The sequence below is a fragment of the Otolemur garnettii genome, unplaced genomic scaffold (genome assembly GCF_000181295.1).
Source record: "Otolemur garnettii isolate 467f Iridium unplaced genomic scaffold, OtoGar3 scaffold00008, whole genome shotgun sequence".
Lineage (NCBI taxonomy): Eukaryota > Metazoa > Chordata > Mammalia > Primates > Galagidae > Otolemur > Otolemur garnettii.
Window position 1 is genome coordinate 25,420,317 of NW_003852403.1, and position 22,131 is coordinate 25,442,447.

The window sequence follows — 22,131 nt, forward strand, 5'->3', positions numbered from 1 at the left end:
TGTTGCAGTTTGGCCAGGGCCAGGTTCAAACCCTTCACCCTCGGTATTTGGGGCTGGCGCCCTACTCACTGAGCCCCAGGCACTGCCCTGTACAGCTGGCTTTGGACACCAGTCCTCCTTTGTCTCTAAGTGGACGTGGAAGGTAGAAGTTTTCATTACATTAGCTCTTACTTGTTCTTCCTTCCTTTCTTTTACTACTTCCCCATTATAATTTTCTAAAAACAACCTACCAGTCCCATGTCTGCCCTCTTTCTTCCCCACCAACTTGTAAGTCTAAAGTCAGCAAAGAGTTTCTTGAGCCTCACGAAAACCATGTCCACAAGCATTTTCCGTGGACCTCAGTGTTGGACGTGAATAACAATTATAAGATGCTACATATGTGCCTTACACTTTCCCCAGATCTCACATCTGGTATTTCAGTTCTGCTATTTGAACTTCCCATTCCATTTGCTGTGTCACAGACAAATGGGGCTCAGCTGTGGATTGGTTCAGGGCTGGTATTGACCTGAGGTCCCCTGTGCCCAGCAGGGTGATATCTGCCATGATGTAGCTGGGCGTGCCATCTCTATGTGTGTTTTCCATACTTTCCCAGTGGGATGAAAAGCTCTCTAACTTCTTGTTTTCATTTGGTGTGAGTAGACTTGACTCTTGCCAGTCTCACTTATCTTTGGTAAGTCCAGAGCTCTCAGTTTTTAACCTTGGGTCTCTTGATAGGGTTTGCATCTCTATTCCATGATTATTGGTGTCTCTGGGACTATCAGTTTGGTTATTTTCTTCCTTTTTCTGAAAAACTGTTTAAATTTCCCTGTGACCATTCACCTGATCTATCTGACTATGCCTCTGTAACACGTCAGGAAATTTTACTGGTTGGTGTCCCTTGAATCCTGACTGGAAAATATTCTAGACTTAAGATCTGTCAGTGTTTCATCCATATTAATCCTTGGTTTTAGTCAGTCCATCACATCCATATAATTGATAAACATTCAATAGATCAGAAAGATGCTTGAAAGATAAAATGAGGGAAAATGATTGCTTTTACTCTCTCACCCTTCTATATCCCATTCCTGATTTAATTACAATTAAGAAAATAAGAGTTATAGGGTTTTTTTGTTTGTTTGTTTTGCTGTTGTTGGCCGGGGCTGGGTTTGAACTCACCACCTCCAGCATATGGGACTGGCACCCTACCCTTTTGAGCCACAGGTGCTGCCCAAGAGTTATAGTTTTGAAACAACTAATGACTTTCCCTTCCTTGAGAAAATGTGCACATTGGTTCCTCAGAGGACCTTTTCCCACTCTCAGACTGTGTGGTAGAGCATCCCATCAACTTCTTGTAGTTTTCATTTGTAAAATTAGGTTAGGAGGGTTTGAATTGGGCAAACTCTAGGTACCCCATCGGGGTATTTTTGAAGTTCTTAAAATTTAATTTTACTTTCAATTGATTAAAAAAAATACTAGTATATATTTATGGGGTACAACTGACATGATGTTTCAATACATGTATACATTATAGAATGATCAAAGACAGCTAATTGCACATTCATCATCTCATTTCTTTGCAGTGAGAACATTTAAAATCCTCTTTTAGCTATCTTGAAATATCTGATAGATTATTATTAACTATAGTCACTGTGCTGTGTGATGTAGATCACCAGAGCTCATTGCTCCTGTCTAACTAACCATTCGTGCCTGTTGACTAAGGTGTCCCCTGTCCGAACTCACATTCCCTGCCCCACCCCCGTCCTCTGGTAACCACCATTTTATTCTCTACTGTGAGTCTGACTTTTTTAGGTTCCCCTTAGTGAGATCACATAGTATTGAGGCCTTTCCATTTTAACACTCATTGATTCTACCCTAGTTTTGTTTTCCCAGGGCTTATAGCATTTAGCTATCAGTTCCTGCTGGGAATAGAATGAGACAAATTGTTCTGGAGTTACTCAGGGTTAAGGCCTCCTCATGACCAACCAGCCATCTGAAGGCCTGGTTTGGGGAGTGAATAATAAACAGAGCTGTGAAAGTGACGTACATGCTTGGCATAATAATTTATCTGTCTTACGTGAGAGAGAGGCCCAGTTATGGTTAAGTGAAGAATCGTGCTCAGCTGAGGGCCTAGGGTACTGCCATTGTCCCAGGGAGCAGGCTGAAGCTCTGGGTCACTTTGGGCCTTCTTTCTCATTCTGCGATGATACTCACCCAATCTAGTTTTGATGTCATCATCCAAAAGAAGGATATGGTCACTGCAAAAATGTTCATGGCCGTTTTGCAGAGGAAAAATGTTTTGTTTTCTTATCTGATAGATACTTTGAAGGTACCTCAAAGTATTCTGTACTTAGCTTTGGATAAAACAGGTTATCAACTGAGTGAATATGAGTTTGTTACCATTTCACTTTTTACCTGGAAGTCCAGGGTCATGAAGTAAGGCCAGCCACAAGCCAATCAACCTTGAAAGAGAAGCTTTGGTGTCCTTACATGGATTCCTTATTGCCATCATCTTTTTGGCTTATTGGCTATGGAACTGTCTTGTGCTGGCAGGACTAATTCTACAGTTTATCCTCTCCAGGCCTAAGGAGCCAGTTTATAAATCTGAAAAAAATTCTTGTTATGGCTTAATGGGTTTATGGAAGAGAGATGTGTCAAACACAAAGCAGCAGCTGCTAGATCTTGGAATAGGAAAATGAATAAATGCTGCATAAGTTTTTTTCCCATCAATAAACTACAGTTCTACTGGTGAGGATTTTGAGGTAGCTAAGACTTAAGGAGCTACTGGGAGAAATGCTTCTATGTGGACACACTTTTTGGTGTCCCCAAGAATCAAACTCTGGAGATTCTGTCCCTCCCCCGCCACGCTTCCCATGAGGTAAAGGAGTCTAAGTGGGATGATTGAGTTTAAGAACAAAAAGGAACCCAGACCCTTAATATACTAAGGAGAACAGGATAAATTCATTAGCAGGGAGTGGTTGGGATGGACGAGATGGGGCTTATCTTTAGAACGTTTGAGATCCTGGAAATTTGTGGCAGCTTGCTGAGATAGCCAGCCTTGGTTAAGCAAAAGTGGCATTGGAATGGAGGCCATTGGGGAATTATGGGGCCAGATAATTGCATGATTAGCAGCCTGGAGGCTGAAGTAAAAGGATATGTAAGGGGCCACTGATGGAGAGGAAGAAATCAACCCAGATGGAGGTCATGGTGTCCTGTATATCCATGGCATGGAATGGGAGAAGATGGCATTATCTTTTGCAAGTGAGAAGAAATTGCTAGACTCAGCAGTGAGAATCTGAAGGGTAATGATAATCTATCCTTCTCACCCTGCTGCCTCCTTCCTGACACTGTGAGGGGGAGAAAGAAAAAGAAAATGGTTTGTGAGGGTAGGGAAATTCAAGTCCTGTTGTTTCTCGTGAGGGAAGTTAATTCTGTTACACTAGCTATTCTATTTCACCTGGTAACTAATAAAACCTAAAATATCTGAGAAAAGCAAACACTCACCATTTCTCAGACACCAAGTTTGCTCTTTTTATGAGTATTTAGAGCTGGGAGATAAAAGCATTTCTTGAATGGAAAGATTATTAGTGCAATTCTATTCTAGAGACTGCATTATGGGTGCTTTTTGAGCTTATAGAATCCAGTAGAAATATTTTAGCTATAAATTGACCCTACAGGTCATCCTAAAGGTGTGCTCTACCTCTGTGGCTTCTTTGGAGTTTAGTTTTTCACTTTATCAAAATAACTGAGAGATTTTCAGATTTGCATGTGGGGTCATCACTCTCCCTGATGGGTGAAGGGCCAGAGGATGAGAAGGTGCTCAAAGTGAGGCTGGATTTAGAGACTTGGGCTGTGCTGTGTTCTGACCGTGGGTCTGCAGAAAGGACAAAACCCTCAGGAATATTATTGGAATCTTCAGAAAGGGTCTATGTTATAAGAAACAAAAGTAATATATTACTAGCACGCAGTAAGTGCTCAGTAATGACCTAATATTAATTACAATAACTTTAACCATGGATCAGTAATCACAGTCTTGAAATCAACATAAAAAATTGATCTTGTATTCACATGCTACTGTTACCTTTTGTTGAATTATGCTAGTTATAATAGCTCACCATTAACCTCAATTTTAAAGATATTTTACTGGCCGGGTACAGTGGTTCACACCTGTAATCCTAGCACTCTGGAAGGCTGAGGCGGGTGGATTGCCTGAGTTCATGGGTTCGAGACCAGTCTGAGCAAGAGCAAGATCCTGTCTCTAAAAATAGCTGGGCGCTGTGGCAGGTGCCTTTAGTCCCAGCTATTTGGGAGTCTGGGGCAAGAGAATCACTTGAGCCCAAGAGTTTGAGATTGCTACGAGCTATGACTCCATGGCACTCTACCAAGGGCAATAAGTGAGAATCTCACCAAAAAAATAAATAAATAAATAATAATAATAATAATAAAATCTATGAAGAATCCTTTATTTAATACTTTAATTTTGTTAAAAGTAAAACAATTTGCACATTTCCAGGGTTTTTCTTTGAGTCTATGTGCACGTGTGTATGCCTGTGTCTGTCTCCATATGGAAGACTTGCCTTTTAGTTACCATTCATAGTTTACATACAGATATTTTGGCCTCAAGCCATATCAGAACTCAAAATGATATTTACTGTTTTATTTGAGATGTATTTCTCCCTCAAACTTGTTTTAATTTTGAGAAAATGGTCTAGCAAGAGGCTTTGTTAGGCCTTCATGGACCCTCCTGAGCTGGCCAAATGGTATTATTTCTGTAAGAATAGGCAGCTATTTTTTTGTTGTTGTTCAAATGCAAACCCAGTTTTTAGGGTTGGGTCTTAGTTTAGAATTGATTGAGGAGTTTTTTAAAAAGTATCTGACATTCTTTCCATGTGACCAAAAGGTCATTCAACCTGGCTTTAATAATAACAGGATTTTATTGACATTTTCATACAGCTGAAAGTTTAGGATTGGGACAGGCTCTATGCCAGGCTAGATCCAGGGATTAAAAACCCATCAAAGACATGCCATCTCTTTCTCTGTTGGTTTTTTATTCCCATACTGGCTTCATCTTTAGGTCAGCCCCTCCCTAGGGATACATTGTTCTTATAGCCAGTCATTCCAGTGTATATTAGTTTTCTATTACTGTGTAATAAATTACCAAAAGCTTAGTGGCTTCAACCTCCATTTATTAGCTGATAGTTATATAGCTCAGAAGTTTGAGTGGGCTCGGCTGGGTTCTCTGCTCAGGATCTCACAAAACTGAAATCCAGGCACTGACTGGGATAGGTTTTCATGAGGCTCTGGAAAAGAGTTCACATTCAAGCTCCTTTAGGTTATTACCTGAATTTAGTCTTTGCAGTTACAGGACTGTGGTCCCTGCTTCTTTGCTGGTTGTCAGCTGGGGGCAGCTATCAGCTTTTAGAGGTTGAAGTAACACAATATGTTGCTCCTTCTCTCCCTGCTCCCCTTGCTCCTCCTCCTCCCTCTCCTCCCCTACCCCCTCCTCCTCTGTCTCCTCCTGGGTTATCTTTGAGACAGAAGCAACAAATTCTTGTGCTTTGATTCTCTCTGATGTTGTCTTTTGCTACCAGCTGCAAGAAACTCTCTGCATTTTAAAAAGCTCACTTGATTGGGCAAGGCCCACCCAAACAACCTCTGCATTTTTAGTCAGCTGATTTAAAGCTTCAGTTACACCTGCAGAATACCTCCTTGTCATTCAGTACCTAGATGAGTGCTTGACTGAACAACCAGGGTGTAGCAATCTTGGAGGCCACCTTTAGGATCCTGCCTACCACACAATGGAATAATGGTCTCTCCTTTCTGGCTCTAAAAAGTCCGATCCTTGAGTCTCATTTGTCTGGCTTGGGGCATGTGCCCATTCCTGAACCAGTCACTGTGACCTTGTGGTTTGGAATAAGCTGATCTGGTACACAGAGGCCACATGTGGGACCTGGGAGTGCTGTTCTCAGAGGGCAGGTACTTGGATGGTGGACTACATGTTACTGGTCTCTGGAATCATGATCACCAAAGTAATTTTCCTCTCTGCTGGACCACTGCAGGATACCACTTAGCATTTTCTGCTATGGATTTCTGAGCTGAGATAAAGTCACCTTGCTTCCCTACTAAGGTTTCTTCCTCAGCTGGAACAGTGTCTTATGATTCATTAAATTTTAGCCAACCTTCGTTGTTGACTTGGCAAGGACATCCCGTATCCAACTTGGTCCTGTGTGGATCCCAGTTTTCATTCCCAACTGAATGAACTGCGCAATGGAGGAACTCTGAGCTGCTTCAAGGCCTGCTTTATTCTGCCCTGTCATTCAGAGGGACTACCCAGCCTGGCTTTTTGTTTCCAGGTCAACCAGGTCTGTAGTCCTCTCCCTCCAGGGACTCCTTAGAGTAAATAGCCTTGGAGAAGCCTTAGAGGTATTGTGGCAGGCCTTGCCTACTTGCCCCACTGGGTGTGTTCTCTGCCTGCCAGCCCTTGCCATCTCCCCTCTGCCCTGTGGCTTTGTCCCATTGCCCCTGCTCTTTTTCTGGTAGCACCTGTTTATCCTTTCTCTTGTCATTCGCCCATTCATTGATTCATCTCCATGCTACTCAGTTCCTACTCTCCAGGAAGGCTGTGAGGGATTGTATCCAGTTCAGTGGCTCCCAGCCTGTGTTGTAGTTTTCATTGCTTTAAAGTCAAAGGATAAACATAGACCAATGAATAGAGCAAACGTTTCATAAAGCTAAAGTCCACAAACAACTCTTTCATTTAGAGACTGTTGTTAGAACTTTCATTTTGTGATGAAATGGGGGGAAGAGGTTTTGTTTCTTTTTCCACATGTTGCCACTTGGAGAAATACGTATACAGTTGGCAGCTTTCATATATGTGAAAGCTCTCCCTTCCCCTGCTAAGTTATAAAAAATATTACTGCTGGTCCACAAGTCAAATTTTGCCCAGGAGCTGTGACCTTTTGGATATTTCTTTCTAAGTAGTAGTTTTTCTTTCTTTCTTTCTTTTTTTTTTTTTTTTTTTTTTTACAGTTTTTGACCAGGGCTGGGTTTCAACCCGCCACCTCTAGTATATGGGGCCAGCGCCCTACTCCTTTGAGCCACAGGTGCCACCCAGAAGTAGTTTCTTTCTTTCAACAGGATTTATTGAGAAGCAAATGTGTATCCAGCTCAGGGTTTGGTACAGGGGCAGAGTAGGGGAGCTGAAGGACAAGAATGAACTTAGTTGTCCCCACTTTCCAGAGTTTTATAGGGGCACATGTTAAGTCTACACTTAATATCCCATAGTCTGGCCTTTTGAGCCTTGGCACTTGTATGTTTTAGGACACTGTTGGTTTTCTCAGGCTATAATACTCAAGTTTTAAGGCAGACAGAAGCTGAATTGCTCAAAGATGAACTAGCACCAATTCTATACAATCTCTGCTAGAAAACAGAAGAGTAGGGACCACTTCCCAATCATTTCATCCAGGCAGTTTTACTTGGGCAATGAAGTCAGACAAGACAGCACAAAATGAAAAATCTATAGATCAATATTCCTCATGAATACAGGAGCAAAGATCTTTAACAAAATATTATCAAATAGGAATGCATATTCAATAATACCAAGGGTGTCAAAAATGTATACACATTTTTCTAACAAAAATATTAGGATTTGACAATCTAAGTGTCTGTCAGCAGATGAATGGATGAAGACAAGGTGGTGTATGGACTCAATAGAACACTATTCAGCCATAAAAAGGAGGAAATCCTTTCCGTTGTGGCAACATGATGAGCCTGGAGGACTCAAGTTAAATGAAATATGGCACAGAAAGATAAATGCTACATATTCTCAGTCATATTTGGAAGCTACAAAAGTTGATCCTATAGAGATAGAGAATAGAATAGTGGTTGCTAGAGGCTGGAAAGTGTGGTGGGGAGGGAGAGATTGAGTAAAGCAGTGTTTTTTAATCTCCTGATACACTTGAGCCTATAGCTAAACTTCTACAGCATAGTTAAATTATGTCAATCAAAAAATAAAAAGTGAAAAAATAAATATACTTACTGATCTTTGAACTTCTTCTGAAAATAATTTAATCAATGATTTTTAAGAATTTTTACGGCACACTTAGGATCCTCTCCTGGCCCACTGGTGTGTACTTGTTGGAGGTTGAGGCCAGTGGATTGCTTGAGCTCAGAAGTTTGAGACCAGTCTGAGCAAGAGTGAGACCCCATCTCTAAAAAACGTTGCTGAGCACTTTGGCGGGCACCTGTAGTCCAGCTACTTGGGAGGCTAAGACAAGAGTATCATCTGACTCCGAGAGTTTCAGGTTACTGTGAGCTATGACTCTACAGCACTCTAGGGCAACAGAGTGAGACTCTCTCTCAAAAAAAGAGAAAATCATTGGGTTAAAGGATGGGTACAGAATTATAGCTAGGTAGGAAGAATAAATCCTAGTGTCCAATAGCACTGTGGGGTGACTAGAATCAATAGTACCAAATGTATATTTTCATATATCTAGAAGAGAGGATTTTGAGTGTTCCCAACAGAAGCAAAGGATAAATGTTTGAGGTGGTGAATATGCTGATTATCCTGGTTTGATGACTATTGTATGTGTCAAAACTTACTACCTACCCTATACATATATACAATTATTATTTGCCAATTAAAAATAGACATGTAAAAACTAGTATTTGAGGGAATGGCTAACGCATCCCAGTGTGACTTGCCATCTTTACAGGCATAGGTATATACTTTATTTCATATGACCTGTGATTTTATGATTTCTAGCAGTTACTGATTTCTAATATTCATTGAATTTTACAAATTGAAAGTGTTAGGGAAGTGTCATCAGAGAAAGCAAAGAGCATGTGGCCCAGCAGAGTTGGGCAGTTGCCCAGGGACACAAGAGTGAGGCAGAATAAGGGCCCTGTCGGCCCCCTCTGCATCTCACTGAGGTTGGTCCTGAAGCAAAACATCTTTCAAGGCTGAAAGAAATTGGAACAAAAATAGCTGCAAAGGAGTAACCAGATGGACTGCAATCCTGACTAGCTCTGAACTTCAGCCCTTGGAATATAATTAGTGTTCTGGAAAAAAGCAACTAGTTAGAAGGTTTATCCATCTTAACCCCGTGCTTCTGGATGGTTTAAGTACCAGCGATTCCAGTGAGAAACTGTTGAATTTCATTCCGTGAGTTGTAACTGAGACACATCCTATTTCAGAAACATCAGTCTTATCATCTGCAGAAGCTCAGAGTTCTGATTTAAAAACATGAATTTATACAACTGTATTGTTCTCTCCTGAACATCTTGTTTTTGTTGTTCATTTAATAAAGCGAACATAACAAGGATATCACAATGAGCCAGAATTGAGAACAGGACTCTTTCTTCCCGGCTTGAAATCATTTGACTGAAAGGAAATGTGGTTTGTGCTATTGAGCGTTGTGGCTAGGTTGTCCTTGTTTAAAAAGAATTTCTAGTAGAATCCAAATAGAACCTGGATCCTCTTGTCAACAGAGTGCTGCTTCAAGTGAATAGCTTGTTTTTTTCCACTGATTTTCTCCACTGGGGAGTGCAAGGGACATGAGGGCTGACCATATCTCAGCTAGGAGAGCTGGGAAGGGCTGGGCTAGACTGGGCTTGAGGAGCTGCAGAGATCCCAGGATGCCAGCAGCACAGTGCCTGGAGGGATTAGCCAAGGGTCCACTGTCTTTAAGGAAGGGATGAATTTGGCCTTTTCTTGTAACCATCAACACTGGGAGAGGCTTCACATCTTTTGGCAAGAACATTGAGAATCCAGCAAGAGCAGCAGCTCGGGAGGCACCCCTGTCTTGCCTCTGAGTGATGGGTACTTTATATCTGGCAGGAGGTCCCATTCTCTAGGGGAGGCAGGTGCCACAGGGCAATGAAGGTGTCAGAGGGCTGGGGTGCAGGGAAAACCTGCTCCACTTGAGGCAGGTGAGCTAAGCAAGCAACCAAGCCACCTTTTAGAGTAGGGCTGGGATCCAGGATCGGGGCACTGTTTCTCCAGGTGTGCACCTTATACCTCCCACATTGAAACAACCTTGCTTAAGAACTGATGAATCAGGAACTCTGGGACTCCCAGGCCCTGCTGGGGAATGTGCAGTACTCCCCAGTGATTTCTAAGTACTTTAATGTTTCTGAACGAGGGAAGAAACAGAGCTTGAAATTGTATATTCAGAGGGCCCCTCAAGTACTGGATAAAGGGTCCAGAAAAACAGAACTAATAAACAATGGCAGGCTTGTTCTGGATGGGCTCTGTCCTACACATAGTGCTCAGATGCAGCCGTGAACAATGGAGGCATGGTTCTGGCCCTGATGGAGCTGGAAAGATCAGTAAACAAGCAGACAAAAAAAAATTACATATTGTGGCAGGTATTGGGGAGGAAATAAGGAAGATGCTCAGGGAGAAGCTAGATGGGCTCTGTTGAGATAAAGTAATCACTGCTGGCTGGGTAACTTGATGGAGTTTTGACTGTGAACCAGCTACATCTGAGTGGGTCCTGGGGAAGAGGGGGGAGGAGCAGGTGAATCAGCAGATGGGAAGGAAAGGTACGGTGTGCGTGCTGGAGAGTGGGTGAAGAGTGCACTCCTGGGAAATGTGAACATTCAGGGAAGAAGAGTGGAGAGTGGTCATGGGGATGTTTGGAGACCCGGTGTATCACCAGTTTTGTGCAGATTTCCTGTTTGATTTGCTTCATGCCACCATGGAAACTCTGTGTGCAGTTCTTGGTTAGATAAAAGAGTGGGAGCGAGGCACTAAACCCCTTCACAGACACTCTATGAGCTATCCCTGCTATTGCAACTGGGGAATTACAGACAAAGGCACCCTAAAATAGTATTGAACCATCCAGCCTGCGTGGGTGTTCTCTTTTCCAGCCCAACTAAAGTAGGACCTGGTAATTGTAGAGGACAGAAAATGAGTAGAGTATTTTCTAAAACAAGTAGCATATTCTCCATTATGTAAAAGAGAAAAATGAGCTTTTTTGAGAACACCACACCTAGGTTTCTCAGACTTGTCGCTGGCTTCTTCGCTAACCAGATGGGCTAAATGGAGAGGCAGAGGAGGCCGTTGTCCTTCAGAGGACCCGTTAGCCCTCGCTCAGTTTTTGTACAGATTCTGGATATGCATTCGAGGAGCTGCTGGCTGCCAACCCGGGAAATCGCTGGCAGGCCGGCCCTGAGCAGTGAGCTGGGCTCCTGCAGGAGGAGGAAGCAGCGGCGCTGGAAGGATTTACTGGCCTTCATTTTTCTGTAGAGGGAAAAGCGTGTTCCTGCACTAAAGGTCACTGAGTCGGGCCATGATGGAGTCAAGAAATGGTTGCTTGCCACTCTCTCCCCAGGCTCGCCATTTTTTTCCTCCATAGCTCGGTGACAGTAATAACTGTCATCACTGTTGGATTTGTTTGTTGGCTATTAGCTCTCTCCCCACTAGACTAGAAGCCCCACGAGGAAGGGGCTGAGAGGAGTCTTGTCTCCCAGAGCTTAGGGCAGCTTTTTTGCCTGAGCTTCAGAGCCGTGTGTGCAGCCCCCATCTACAAGGTGGACAGCACCCTATGTGTGCACTGCAAGCTGTCCGAGTGGCTTCACTGAGTGGCTTTCCAGGTTGAATGCCTCCCGTCACCTGCTGGAAGGACATGCATGTGACAGTGATATAGATGACACATAGGGAACCCCCCTGCCCCCACCCCTGTGTCCTGGGTTCCTTGGTCATCAGGAGAGGTATTCCTTTACACACCCATCCCACCCAGGGTGTCCACGACCCCACCCTCTGCTCAGGAGGACTTGCAAATATCCTGTGATGCCCAGAGGCAGGTTGTCCTCAGCTAGTGGGTCAGTGCGGAGTGGCAGTGGGACGAGCTGAGGACAGCAGGTCTGCAGAGTCCCTTCCACTCTGCCTCTGCCCTGTTTGCAGCAATTCGTTTTCCCTTCTCCTTGGATGTCTGCTTGTCTCTCCCGACTCTTATCTTCTCCCTCCTGTTCCACTGGCCACTTCTTTCCGTCTCCATTCCCCCAAGTCAAGTCCCATCTAGTGGGTCAGAGAGGAATAAGCCAGCCAGACACACAGATGTCTTCTGCCATTCAGGGTCTTATTTTGTGTGAGTGCAGGTGAGGGAGAAGGTGGCGGAGGAAAGTAGATGAGAGCAACCCGCCAATACCTCCAGGCATAACTCGGGCTGGGCAGGACACCTTTCTTCCAGTGAAAGTGCAGGGACCTCTGAGTGTGAACTGCTTGGCAGTGAAATGCTTTGCTAATTACTTGTGTTTCACAAACACTCAGTTCAGTTCTACAAACACTGTCCAAGCACGCACTCCAGGCCAGCTTCTGTGGACCACCCTCAGTCTAGGGACTTGGGTGCTTTTTCCCCCTTTCCAGTCCGAAGGGGACTTACTAGGCAGGGGCAGAAATGAGACCCCAGGAGGCAAAGTGATGCCTCAGGGCATCAGGCAGTGTGCAGGCTGGCCTGGCCACACAGCCAGAGCTCTGCCAAGCAGCCTCTGGGTTTGGAGATATTCTGATAAATAATAACCACAGAGTCCAGTCCCTGAGTGCTCACCACCTGCTGGGGCACTGCAAAAGCCTTCTGTGAGTTCCCTCAATTCTGAGAGCAGCCCTTAGAGCAGATGCTGTGGTTATTATTATTATTGCCTCATTTTACAGATGGAGAAGTTAAGGTGTGGGATAGCCAGGATGCTTGGCCAAGTCCAGACACAGAATGTGGAGCAGAGCTGACATCCCTTCTGCTTCCGTGGGAACCTGTGGGCTGTGTCCTCTTCTGCTTTGCAGAATATACAAACACTCACACACAGGCTGTCGGTTCTGCAATTAAAAAAGAAAAAAAAGAATGAAAGGTAAGGTAAAAAGAAGCAAGAATACAGGCTTTCTTTTTACTTTACCTTTTATTCTTTTGAAAAATAATTATGGTAAAATATATATAAAGTTGACCATTTCAACCATTTTCAAGTGTATAGTTCAGTGGCATTAAGTATAGTCCCCCTGTGTGCCGCCGTTGCTGTCTTCCTTCCCCAGAACTTTTCATCTCCCCAGTCTGAGACGCTGCACCCATTAAACGGTATCTCCCCATCTGCCACCACTGGCCTTTGGCAACCACCATGCGACTTTCAGTTTTTATGAATTCTACCTGATAGAAGTAGAATTATACAGTATTTCTCCTTTCATGACTGGCACAGTGTCCTCAGGGTTCATGCATGTAACGAGATGTGTCAGAATTGCTGTCCTTTTTAATGCTGAATTACGTTCCGCTGCACGTATATACCACATTGCGTTTACTCATCTGTCCGGTTGACATTCGGGCTGCTTCTACCTTATATTAATATTCATCTTCTGGGCTTTCATGACAAGGTACCACAGACTGGCTGGCTTAAACAACAGAAATTTGTTTTCTCACAATCCTGGAGCCTGGAAGTTCAAGACCAGGGTGCCAGCCAGGGTCACTTCTCCTGAGGCCTCTCTCCATGGCTCGCGGACAACTGTGTCCTCACATGGCTTTGTATCTGTGTATGCACGACCCTGGTGTCTTCTTTTCCTCTTATAAGGACACCTGTCCTATTGACTAGGGCCCTACCTTTATGACCTCATTTAAACTTACAGGCCCTGTCTCCGTATACAGTCACACGGAGGAGGTAGGTAGGACCTCAGCATACAGATTTTGGAGAGACAAAATTTCATGTGCGACCTATCTCTAGGCTATTGTGAGTAATGCTGCTGTGAATATGAATGTGTGGATACCTGCTCACGTCCCTGCTTTCAGTTCTTTTGGCTGTATACCCAGCAGTGGAATTGCTGGATTCTATGGTCATCCTTTTTCACTTTCTTGGGGACCCGCCACATTGTTTTCCCCAGTTGCAGCACCATTTTCATCCCCAGGGCATGATTTCTTAATCTTCAGAGTCCTTTGCTCTTTGGCAAGGTCACTGATTTTCAAGGTCCTCCTCCAGTGGGAAGCTGGCCTGAAATCATTCTCTTTGCCTCCCAGCTGCTTGGGTACTAAATCCTTCCAGAAACTTGGTGCCCCTGCTCCTTCTGCGACTCCTGTCAATGACCTTCTTGCTTCCACACTTGGTTCCTGGGAAAACATCCCAGAAAGAAGGAGGCGGCCATAAAAAATGGGCCAGTCTCAGGCAGGTGCTGCGTCTGAGCTGTGGGCAGCCATCTCTGAGCATGGAGGAGGGGAGGAGGTTCGTCCCAGATCCTACCCCACCTCTGGGCATGGCAGAGGAGGGGCTCCAAGCCTGCCCCACACCTGCTCCTTTCAGAGAGGCTGAGGGACAGATTTAAGACCTTCCTCAGTGAGCAGCTTTTAAAACACTGCTTCACACAACAGAATGAATGAGGGTGTGTGGGGGGAGTTGGTAGTGTGTGGAAGGGAGGGGTTGGGCTGTGAGGAGAAGTTGGGTAGGTATTTATACAAGGTCAGGTGTGTGTGTAATAGGGGGTGAGGGCAAGGGGGGTGGATGTGAGGTGTGGTAGGTGGAGTGTAGGGGTGTGTGTGGGCGTGGAGCGGGCTGTGAGATTTGGGGGGCTGCTGTGAGGTATGGGTATGTATGAGGTGGGCTGGATGCGGGGATGAACGGTAGATAGAGAATGTGTGTGGAGTAAGGCAGAGGGTGAGGGGTAGGGGATGGGACTGCGGAGCAGGGCGTGGGGGAGTGAGGAGCAGGGCTGTGGAGGGTAGCGTGTGAGTAGGCGTGTGTGTCCCTATGTGTGCTGCAGGGTCAGACTAGAAAAGGACCGATGGCTCTGCTCCTGGCGGCCACCCCTGGGAGCCGGGCAGGTGGACGAGCAGCTGAGCCGGGCATTGCTTTCCTGCTGTGAGTGGGCAAGGCCTGCCCAGGGCCTCAGGCTGACTCACTTTCACCTGGTTGGGGGATGTAATCTGCTGGCGTCTGCACCATGGCAGGATGCGTGCGTCAGTCTGTATGACTTTGTTCTTATTAAGAACCATGGGAGAAATTTAAAATGAGAAATGAAGGGAGTGGGTGGGAGGTTATGCCCAAGGCTGTGAAAGGTAAATTGTTTCTTTCTCAGTGACTGGGTTACGCACAGGGACCAAGGTCATCTCCTGCGACCCTGTTCTTGATAAAAGGCAGCTGCAGCCATCCCACAGCAGAGAAGTAACTTTAGAAGACATCCCCCCCAACCCCTGACGTGCAGAGATGGATAAGGGAGCCGGGGAGCCCCTCCCTGATGCCAGGCAGCCTCTGCGGCAGTAACTCTTTGTGCACTGCGGTCTGCTGCAGTCTTGGCTTTGGAGGGACGCTGGCTTTTATGAATGGTGGCCGGGGAGGGGCCTGATGTCCTCGCTCCTGATGTCAGCACGATGAATGGAACACTTGCAAAGCGTAAAACCTCAAACCCCCGGGAAGCAGAGACCGGCTCAGATTGGTTCTCCAGATGCAGCGTCTCTTGCTGACGAAATCACCAGTCCCATGTGTCACTGATTAGCCATATACGTTAGGATTTAAATGAGGCAGCCCCTGAGCCTGCATGTGGAATACTGCGTGGATGATTCTGGCACAACCAGCTCTTTCCCTGAAGCAGCTGTGGCCGCCACCCTCCTCCTGCCAGGCGCTGAGGAAGGTGCTCGCAGGAGCTGCGCACTCACTGTTGCAAGCCAGGCTTCTACCTTAGCTAGCCTGATGTTCTGCTTTTGCTGGCAGAATTCCTTGCTGAAGCTCCAAGCCCTTGAATCTGATCTGTGCTCTGCATTTCTGACAAACCAGGAAGAAGCTGCCCAGGTGCATGGAGTGAAGGACCCAGCCCCAGTGTCAACCCAGAGCGTGCCAGCCGATGGGGCGGATTCCGCAGGTAAGAGGCAGGGCTGGGGGGCGTCCCAAATTGTACTCTCAAGAGAGTTCAGCTTCTTGCAGTATGATTCTCAACCTGTCACCCTGGGGGAAATGGTGCCTGGTAAAACGTGAAGACCCAAGAGGGGCTTGCGAGTTGCCCAGGGGGAGCTGAGGGGGAGCAGGAGGAGTTAGGATTTGCTGTAAGACCTTCTCTTCAGCTGGGGCCACGAGTCAGACTCCCATAAGTGGGCGTCACGTGAAAGCACCCAGCACCACTCCTGGTCTTCATTTTCCTATCTGGTCTCCCGTGACAAATCAGTGGAATATTTATTTTAACATCACTAGACTTAGACAACCTCTGCTCTGTCTTGAAACTCCTGATATTTGTGAGCTATCGAGGGGTGGGGAAGCTTGAACGCCCTACCTCCCCTCTGTTAACTGCTTGTAAGACAGTCCAGCAGTATGAGCAGAATGGGAGGAGTTCTCCATGGACAGTTCATTCTCGTCCTGCAATGTCTTGTTCTGTCTCAATTGATGTTGCATTAATTTCTGTGTCAAAACATGGAAAATTTGGGTCTCAGTTTTCTGCTAGTTTCTTGAGTTTCAATCCCTAGAATGGTAAACTGGTTAGTAAACAGGAGGCAAATTAATGCTCCCAGGAAGACTTAGAGAGGAAAGAAATGAGTAGAAATGAGGGCAAAGCTTACGTTCTCTAACCAGAGGTTTGCAGACTGGTTTCTGTATGGATGGTAGAAATAGGCTTAGGTGAACTTGCTTCATGAGAGCCCCTTAATCTCCAGGAGCTGAAGGGAGACATTTGCAAAGGTAATCTATTTCAGTGCCATTAGCAATAGTACACTTAAGACACGCCTGTGTAAAAAATAACCCACGTGGTATAAGGAGGCAAATCAGTCATTTCCAGTATTGGAATGTGTATTAATGATAGTAGCTAATAATAGCTACTCATAGTAGCTACTATTATTTAAACTTTCTGTGATCCAGGAACTGTTCTTAGCACTTTGTGTATATTATATTAACTCCTTAAATTGACCTGTGAAGTAACATTCATCATACTAAGGACACGGAGGCCTAGGAGAGCCCTGCTGGGCATTGGTAAATTATTTTCTTATGGATGCAGGTGCCAGTGGCTGTCCTTGCGCTAGAGAGCTCTCCTGTTCTGTTGGCCGCTGAGTTTGGATAAGATACAAGTGAAACTGGGCAAGAGCCAATGTCAAGCCAATTAGGGATTTCGATCAGATTAGTAGACATCCTTCCTTTTCTTCCTCCAACCTCATTTTCTCCCTCCTGCAAACAAACAACATACAAAACAGATAAAGAAGTCTCAAGTCAAATATAAATTAACTTTGGAGTCATTTATGTTTTGGATTAGCTAAGCAAGTACCTGGCAAAGTGTTTAATAAGGTATTTGTCACAGGCTAGATATGGATATATATTTTTTTCTTTCTTTTAAATTATGACTTTTATAAGTCTCATTTTCTCCAGGATCAAGAATAGCTTTGCATTTTCTCATTCTGGATGCACGGGATTTTGAACAACTTATTATCACTCCTTGTAGAATGGAAATAAATACTAGGTTTATGTAGGGTTTCCCACACAAAGGAACCATAAATGCATTCCATGTTAAGTGTCAAATGGCAGAAATGGGCAGAAGGTATTTACAGAGGAGGCTGATGGATTGGATGTTGGATTTTTGAAAATGTAGATGAATTTGAAGTGTCTGGAGCCCTTCCAAGAGAGTCTGGAGGCTCGGCGGCTGTGGCTCAAGTGGCTAAGGCGCCAGCCACATACACTTAAGGTGGTGGGTTCGAATCCAGCCTGGGCCCGCCAAACAACAATGAGGGCTGCAACCAAAAAAAATAGCCGGGTGTTGTGGCGGGTGCCTGTGGTCCCAGCTACTTGGGAGGCTGAGTCAGGAGACTCACTTGAGCCCAGGAGTTGGAGGTTGCTGTGAGCGATGCCACAGCACTCTACCCAGGGGGACAGCTTAAGGCTCTGTCTCAAAAAAAAAAAAGTGAGTCTGGAAAATTGACTCTGGAAATCTCTAGAAAACAAGATGTTTTCAGGAATCTAAGAAGAAGTCACTGTATTTGGTAGGGATATCATAAAAATGACAGGCATTTGTAAGATGCTTACATAGTTTAAATTATGGGATGGTTTGGTCTTATTCACTTCCAAATGCAATCTTACATGGAGGCTACATATTTTCTAATCTATGTGTCACACAGAGAAAATATATATGCTCAGATCAATGGATTTCTGAAGTGATCTTTGAACACCTTGAAACTGTAGTTTTTTGGTTTTTGGTTTTTTCCTCTAAGTCACTGGTAAGAAGGTGATCACATAAGATTAACACAGCTGTAAGTTCTTGAAAGCTTAAAGTAATTTAAAAATAGTTTCCTCTTTCTTAAAATCTAGCATCTAGCCCTGAGCCTTGCATATAGATAAATATTCAGTTAGTATTTATTGATGTCAGTGATTGGTTAAGGACAAAATACAAGTGATTTTTATACGAAAATCTGGATATATTATGCCAACAATTAACCATTAGTAGCAAATATTCATAGGTATAAATTGATGTTACTTAAGCAGTTTTGAAATTCTTTTGACTTTATTAGAGCATGTCTTAAGTAAAGCTGTTTAACTATTGCGGGATATATCTGAAATGATGGTCTGAGCAAAGTATAGTAGTTTCTAGTTCTTGAGAACCAAGTATTGGGCTTTAACTTGGGTTTATTGGTTGCAAAGGTCCCACCTAATAAGATACCTGAAAGCCTCCCCCTGCTTTAGAAATCCAATTTAAACTGCATCTACAGCAAAAAGCACATTTCATGACACCCCCAAAGAAGGTTCCAGAACCTTATTACACATCATAATTACCAGGAAGCTTTTCCAATGGAGAGATCCTCAGGTCTCTGGGGTGGAAGTCCTGAAATCTGTATATTTCACAGACACTCCCAAGTTCTGGGAACTACTGGTCAAGTGGACAGAGTCTTGAATTGGGAGAGAATGTCAAATTCTGTCTGGCTGATGCTCTACCTCAATTTCATCAAAGGAAGAGGCTCACAGACCACATGTGACTTATAACTCAGGATCTTTGGCCAGTTGGCTCCATCCACTTCAGAAGAAGAAATATGTTTATATACTAACTATGCAGGCTAGGGGTGGGTGGGGTGGGGACATGGACAAGGCATGTGGACATAGATGTGAAAGCTGTAGGGCCATTAGAGAGAAATGATGGAGAGGAAGATGGCCACAAGGCAGCTTGGACCTGTATAGAGGATAACCAACTGGCTTGGTTGGCCCAGGATTATCCCATTTTTAGAACTGAAAGTTCGATGTGCTTAGAAATCCTCAGTCTCAGGTAATTCGGGATGGTTGGTCACCCTACTTTTTGCTTGCAAACCAAATAATGTGAGATGGAAGCTGTTATGAACTGAATATTTATGTCCCCCTCCCAAATTCATATATTGAAATGATTCCCAACATGATGATATTTGGAGATAAGAGCTTGGGGAGATGATTAAGTCATGAGGGTGGAGCCCTCTTAAGTGGGATTAGTGCCCTTTAAGAGTCCAGAGAGCGCGATTGCTCCCATTCTGCTATGTGAAGATACAAGGAGAAAACAGCCATCTGGAACCTGGAAGAAAGCCCTTGTTGGGACCCGCCCATATTGTACCCTGATCTCAGACTTCCAGCCTTGAGAATGGTGAGAAATACATTTCTGTCATTTATCAGCTGCCCAGTCCATGGTACTTAGTTACAACAGTGAGAACTGACTAAGAGAAAAGCCCACAGAATAGTTAGGTACAGAATTCCTCTACCTAGATTAATGTGTAGCCTCTTACAGCAGAAGCACTGTTTCCCATTCATGGCATGAGTAAGCATCTACTCTGCTGAATGGAAGATGGAATGAGGATTTTCTTTTCAACTGCCTGTCATCTTTAAAGTGTGCAGAAGGACCCTTTGAAGTTCCACATGAGGAAGCAGAGTAACTTTGGTCTGTCTAGCTAAGCATGATGGAGTTTTAGCAAAAGCTGTCACCAGAGATAACTGGAGACATGTTACTAGAAATTACAATTCCACAGCAGTACCTAATTAATTCTTTTTGTCTGAAATATTAGTTTTCAAATTGAACTTTCCATTTGGGTAAGATGCTAATGTCGTGTATCTTCTTACAGTCTACAGTTCCTCTCATAACGAATTCTGCATAGTCTGCAGGTCTCTTCCTAATGTCGAAGTTCAGGTGGGACAGAGTCAATTCAAACCTTCTCACATATTTCATGACACTGTTCTACTTGACCAGAGTTTTTTCATTTACTTGAAGTGCTTATGACATTTACAGATGCCTGTTTCTTTACCTTAAAATGCAAAATTAAAATGTAGAGAGGAGTCTTTGAGAGTCTCCATGCTGGGAAAGTTCCCCTGGTGATTCTGAAGTGCAGGGAGGTTCAGTGACACTCTCTAGAACAGCAGTTCTCAACCTGTGGATCGTGAACTGATTAAAGGGTTGCAGCATTAGGAAGGTTGAGAACCACTGCTCTAGCACATGGTGCCACTCTGGGGTGTTCCTGCTGCAGGTGCAGTTTACAAATGGATTTCTAGAAAAAGAAAGCATCAGAAATATCTCAGGTGCTCTACTGGGTGGGTGTGGTTATCCATATAACTTTGTTTTTCATCCTATCTGGGGGCAGCCTCAGACAGTCCCAAGATAGTAAGTGGGATCTCTGTTACCTCAACCTTAGGAACACACAGAATTCCCAAAAGTCTTTTAGAAACTTTATTCATTATGGGCCTGTGTGTGTGTATGAGAGAGGAAGATTCCTAAACCCTTCCTAAACCTTTTTATAGACATATTTTCAGTGTGTATCACCTGTTGCTTTAACTAAAATATGGCTACTATTGTAGTAAGTAGTACTTTATTCGTTCTCAATTGATTTCTTAAAATAGTGTTTTTCAATTGGGGGTCGATTTTTTTGCCCTCCCTCCCCCCAGGGGGTGGATATTTGGCAATATCTAAAGATACAACTAGTTATCCTGGCGGATGGATGCTACTGCCATCTGCTGAGTAGAAGCCAAGGATTCTGCTAAACACCCAACAGCCTAAAGGACCACCTCCTCCCTCAAAATAGAATTATCTGGTTCAAAAAGTCAATGGTACTGAGGTTCAGAAACCGTACTTGAAAGGCTTTTGAATGAATAATATCAACATATGCTAACAAGGTCCTCTGCTTGTATCAGGAGTTATTGGATGGCTTTTTGATCTTCACAAGAACCCCATGACATAGCTTTCATTTTCATTCCTAGATTAAATAAACTTGGAGAGTTAATGTAACTTGCTGAAGGTCCCACAGCTACTGAGAGGTTGGGGAGGAGAGAGGAGTGAGAGGAGGGTTCCCAAACTCTGTCTCCATATCCTCACTATGATGCTTTTTGCCATCTAGACGAAAAGTTAATTAAGTCCTTATAGTTCTAATATTCTAGTATTTGAAATTAAGGCCATGGCAAGTCCAAATATTATTTAGTATTTAATGGTATATAGTATATGATATGTTTTGAATCATTTTAAAAAATTTAACCCTGAGTTTGTTTTGTCAGACTGAAGAGACCTGGACTTATAGTTGGTTAACTTTTGCAGACCCCTCTGTTCTTTTTCTTTTTTCTTTTTTTTTTGAGTCATTTCTAGCTGATTTAGAGCATCTCTAGGCCTTTGTGTCTTTCCTGATTTGTGTTTACCTGATCTACATAGGGTACTCCCAGATGAAGTCAAATATAGTTTTATTTGTTAATATGGGTAAAGGTACTATAGTTTTGCAGGATATCATCAGGAAACCGGGCCAAGTAGGAAAGGGGTCTTTCTATACTATTTGTAACAATGGCTTGTGAATCTACAAAGATCTCAGTTTCTTAAAAAAATGAATTAATATCTTAAAAGTGGCAATGGGGACATTTTATAAAATAATTACAAAGTAGTTGTGCCTGTAGGATTGTTTTCCAAACCCTTCCTAGAAATGCACAGTATTTCTTGGCTTTTGGACTTATCAGTGTATTCTGTAAGCACTCCAAAAATCCTATTCCCTATTAAACTAACAGTTTAGTGCTTATTATTTGTTAGAGGTAGATGGATCATTTTCCTCCAACTGTATTACCTGTTGGCCCGCAGAGCAAGTCATCTGCGACCATTGATCATCCTCATGGTTTGCGAGCTTGGTCTGTGGTTTACTATTGGAAAAATATTAACATCATCTTCAAATTCAGATTTATCTGTAATTACTCTTCCACATCATTTCTGAAATGTAAAGTAAGATTCATCCAGGATCCATTTGCAAAGAT

General features: G+C 43.8%; 1 protein-coding gene across 6 annotated transcripts in view; it reads left to right on the plus strand.

Annotated features, from left to right (window-relative positions):
- The window catches only part of FAM13C (family with sequence similarity 13 member C), a 110,967-nt gene that overhangs the window by 58,062 nt on the left and 30,774 nt on the right, over positions 1-22,131 (plus strand). For all 6 annotated transcript variants that reach the window (XM_023509597.1, XM_012801431.2, XM_012801429.1 and 3 more), the window contains one exon: positions 15,715-15,799. In XM_023509597.1, the coding sequence (XP_023365365.1) occupies positions 15,715-15,799 (85 nt within the window). The remainder of the gene's footprint in view (positions 1-15,714; positions 15,800-22,131) is intronic.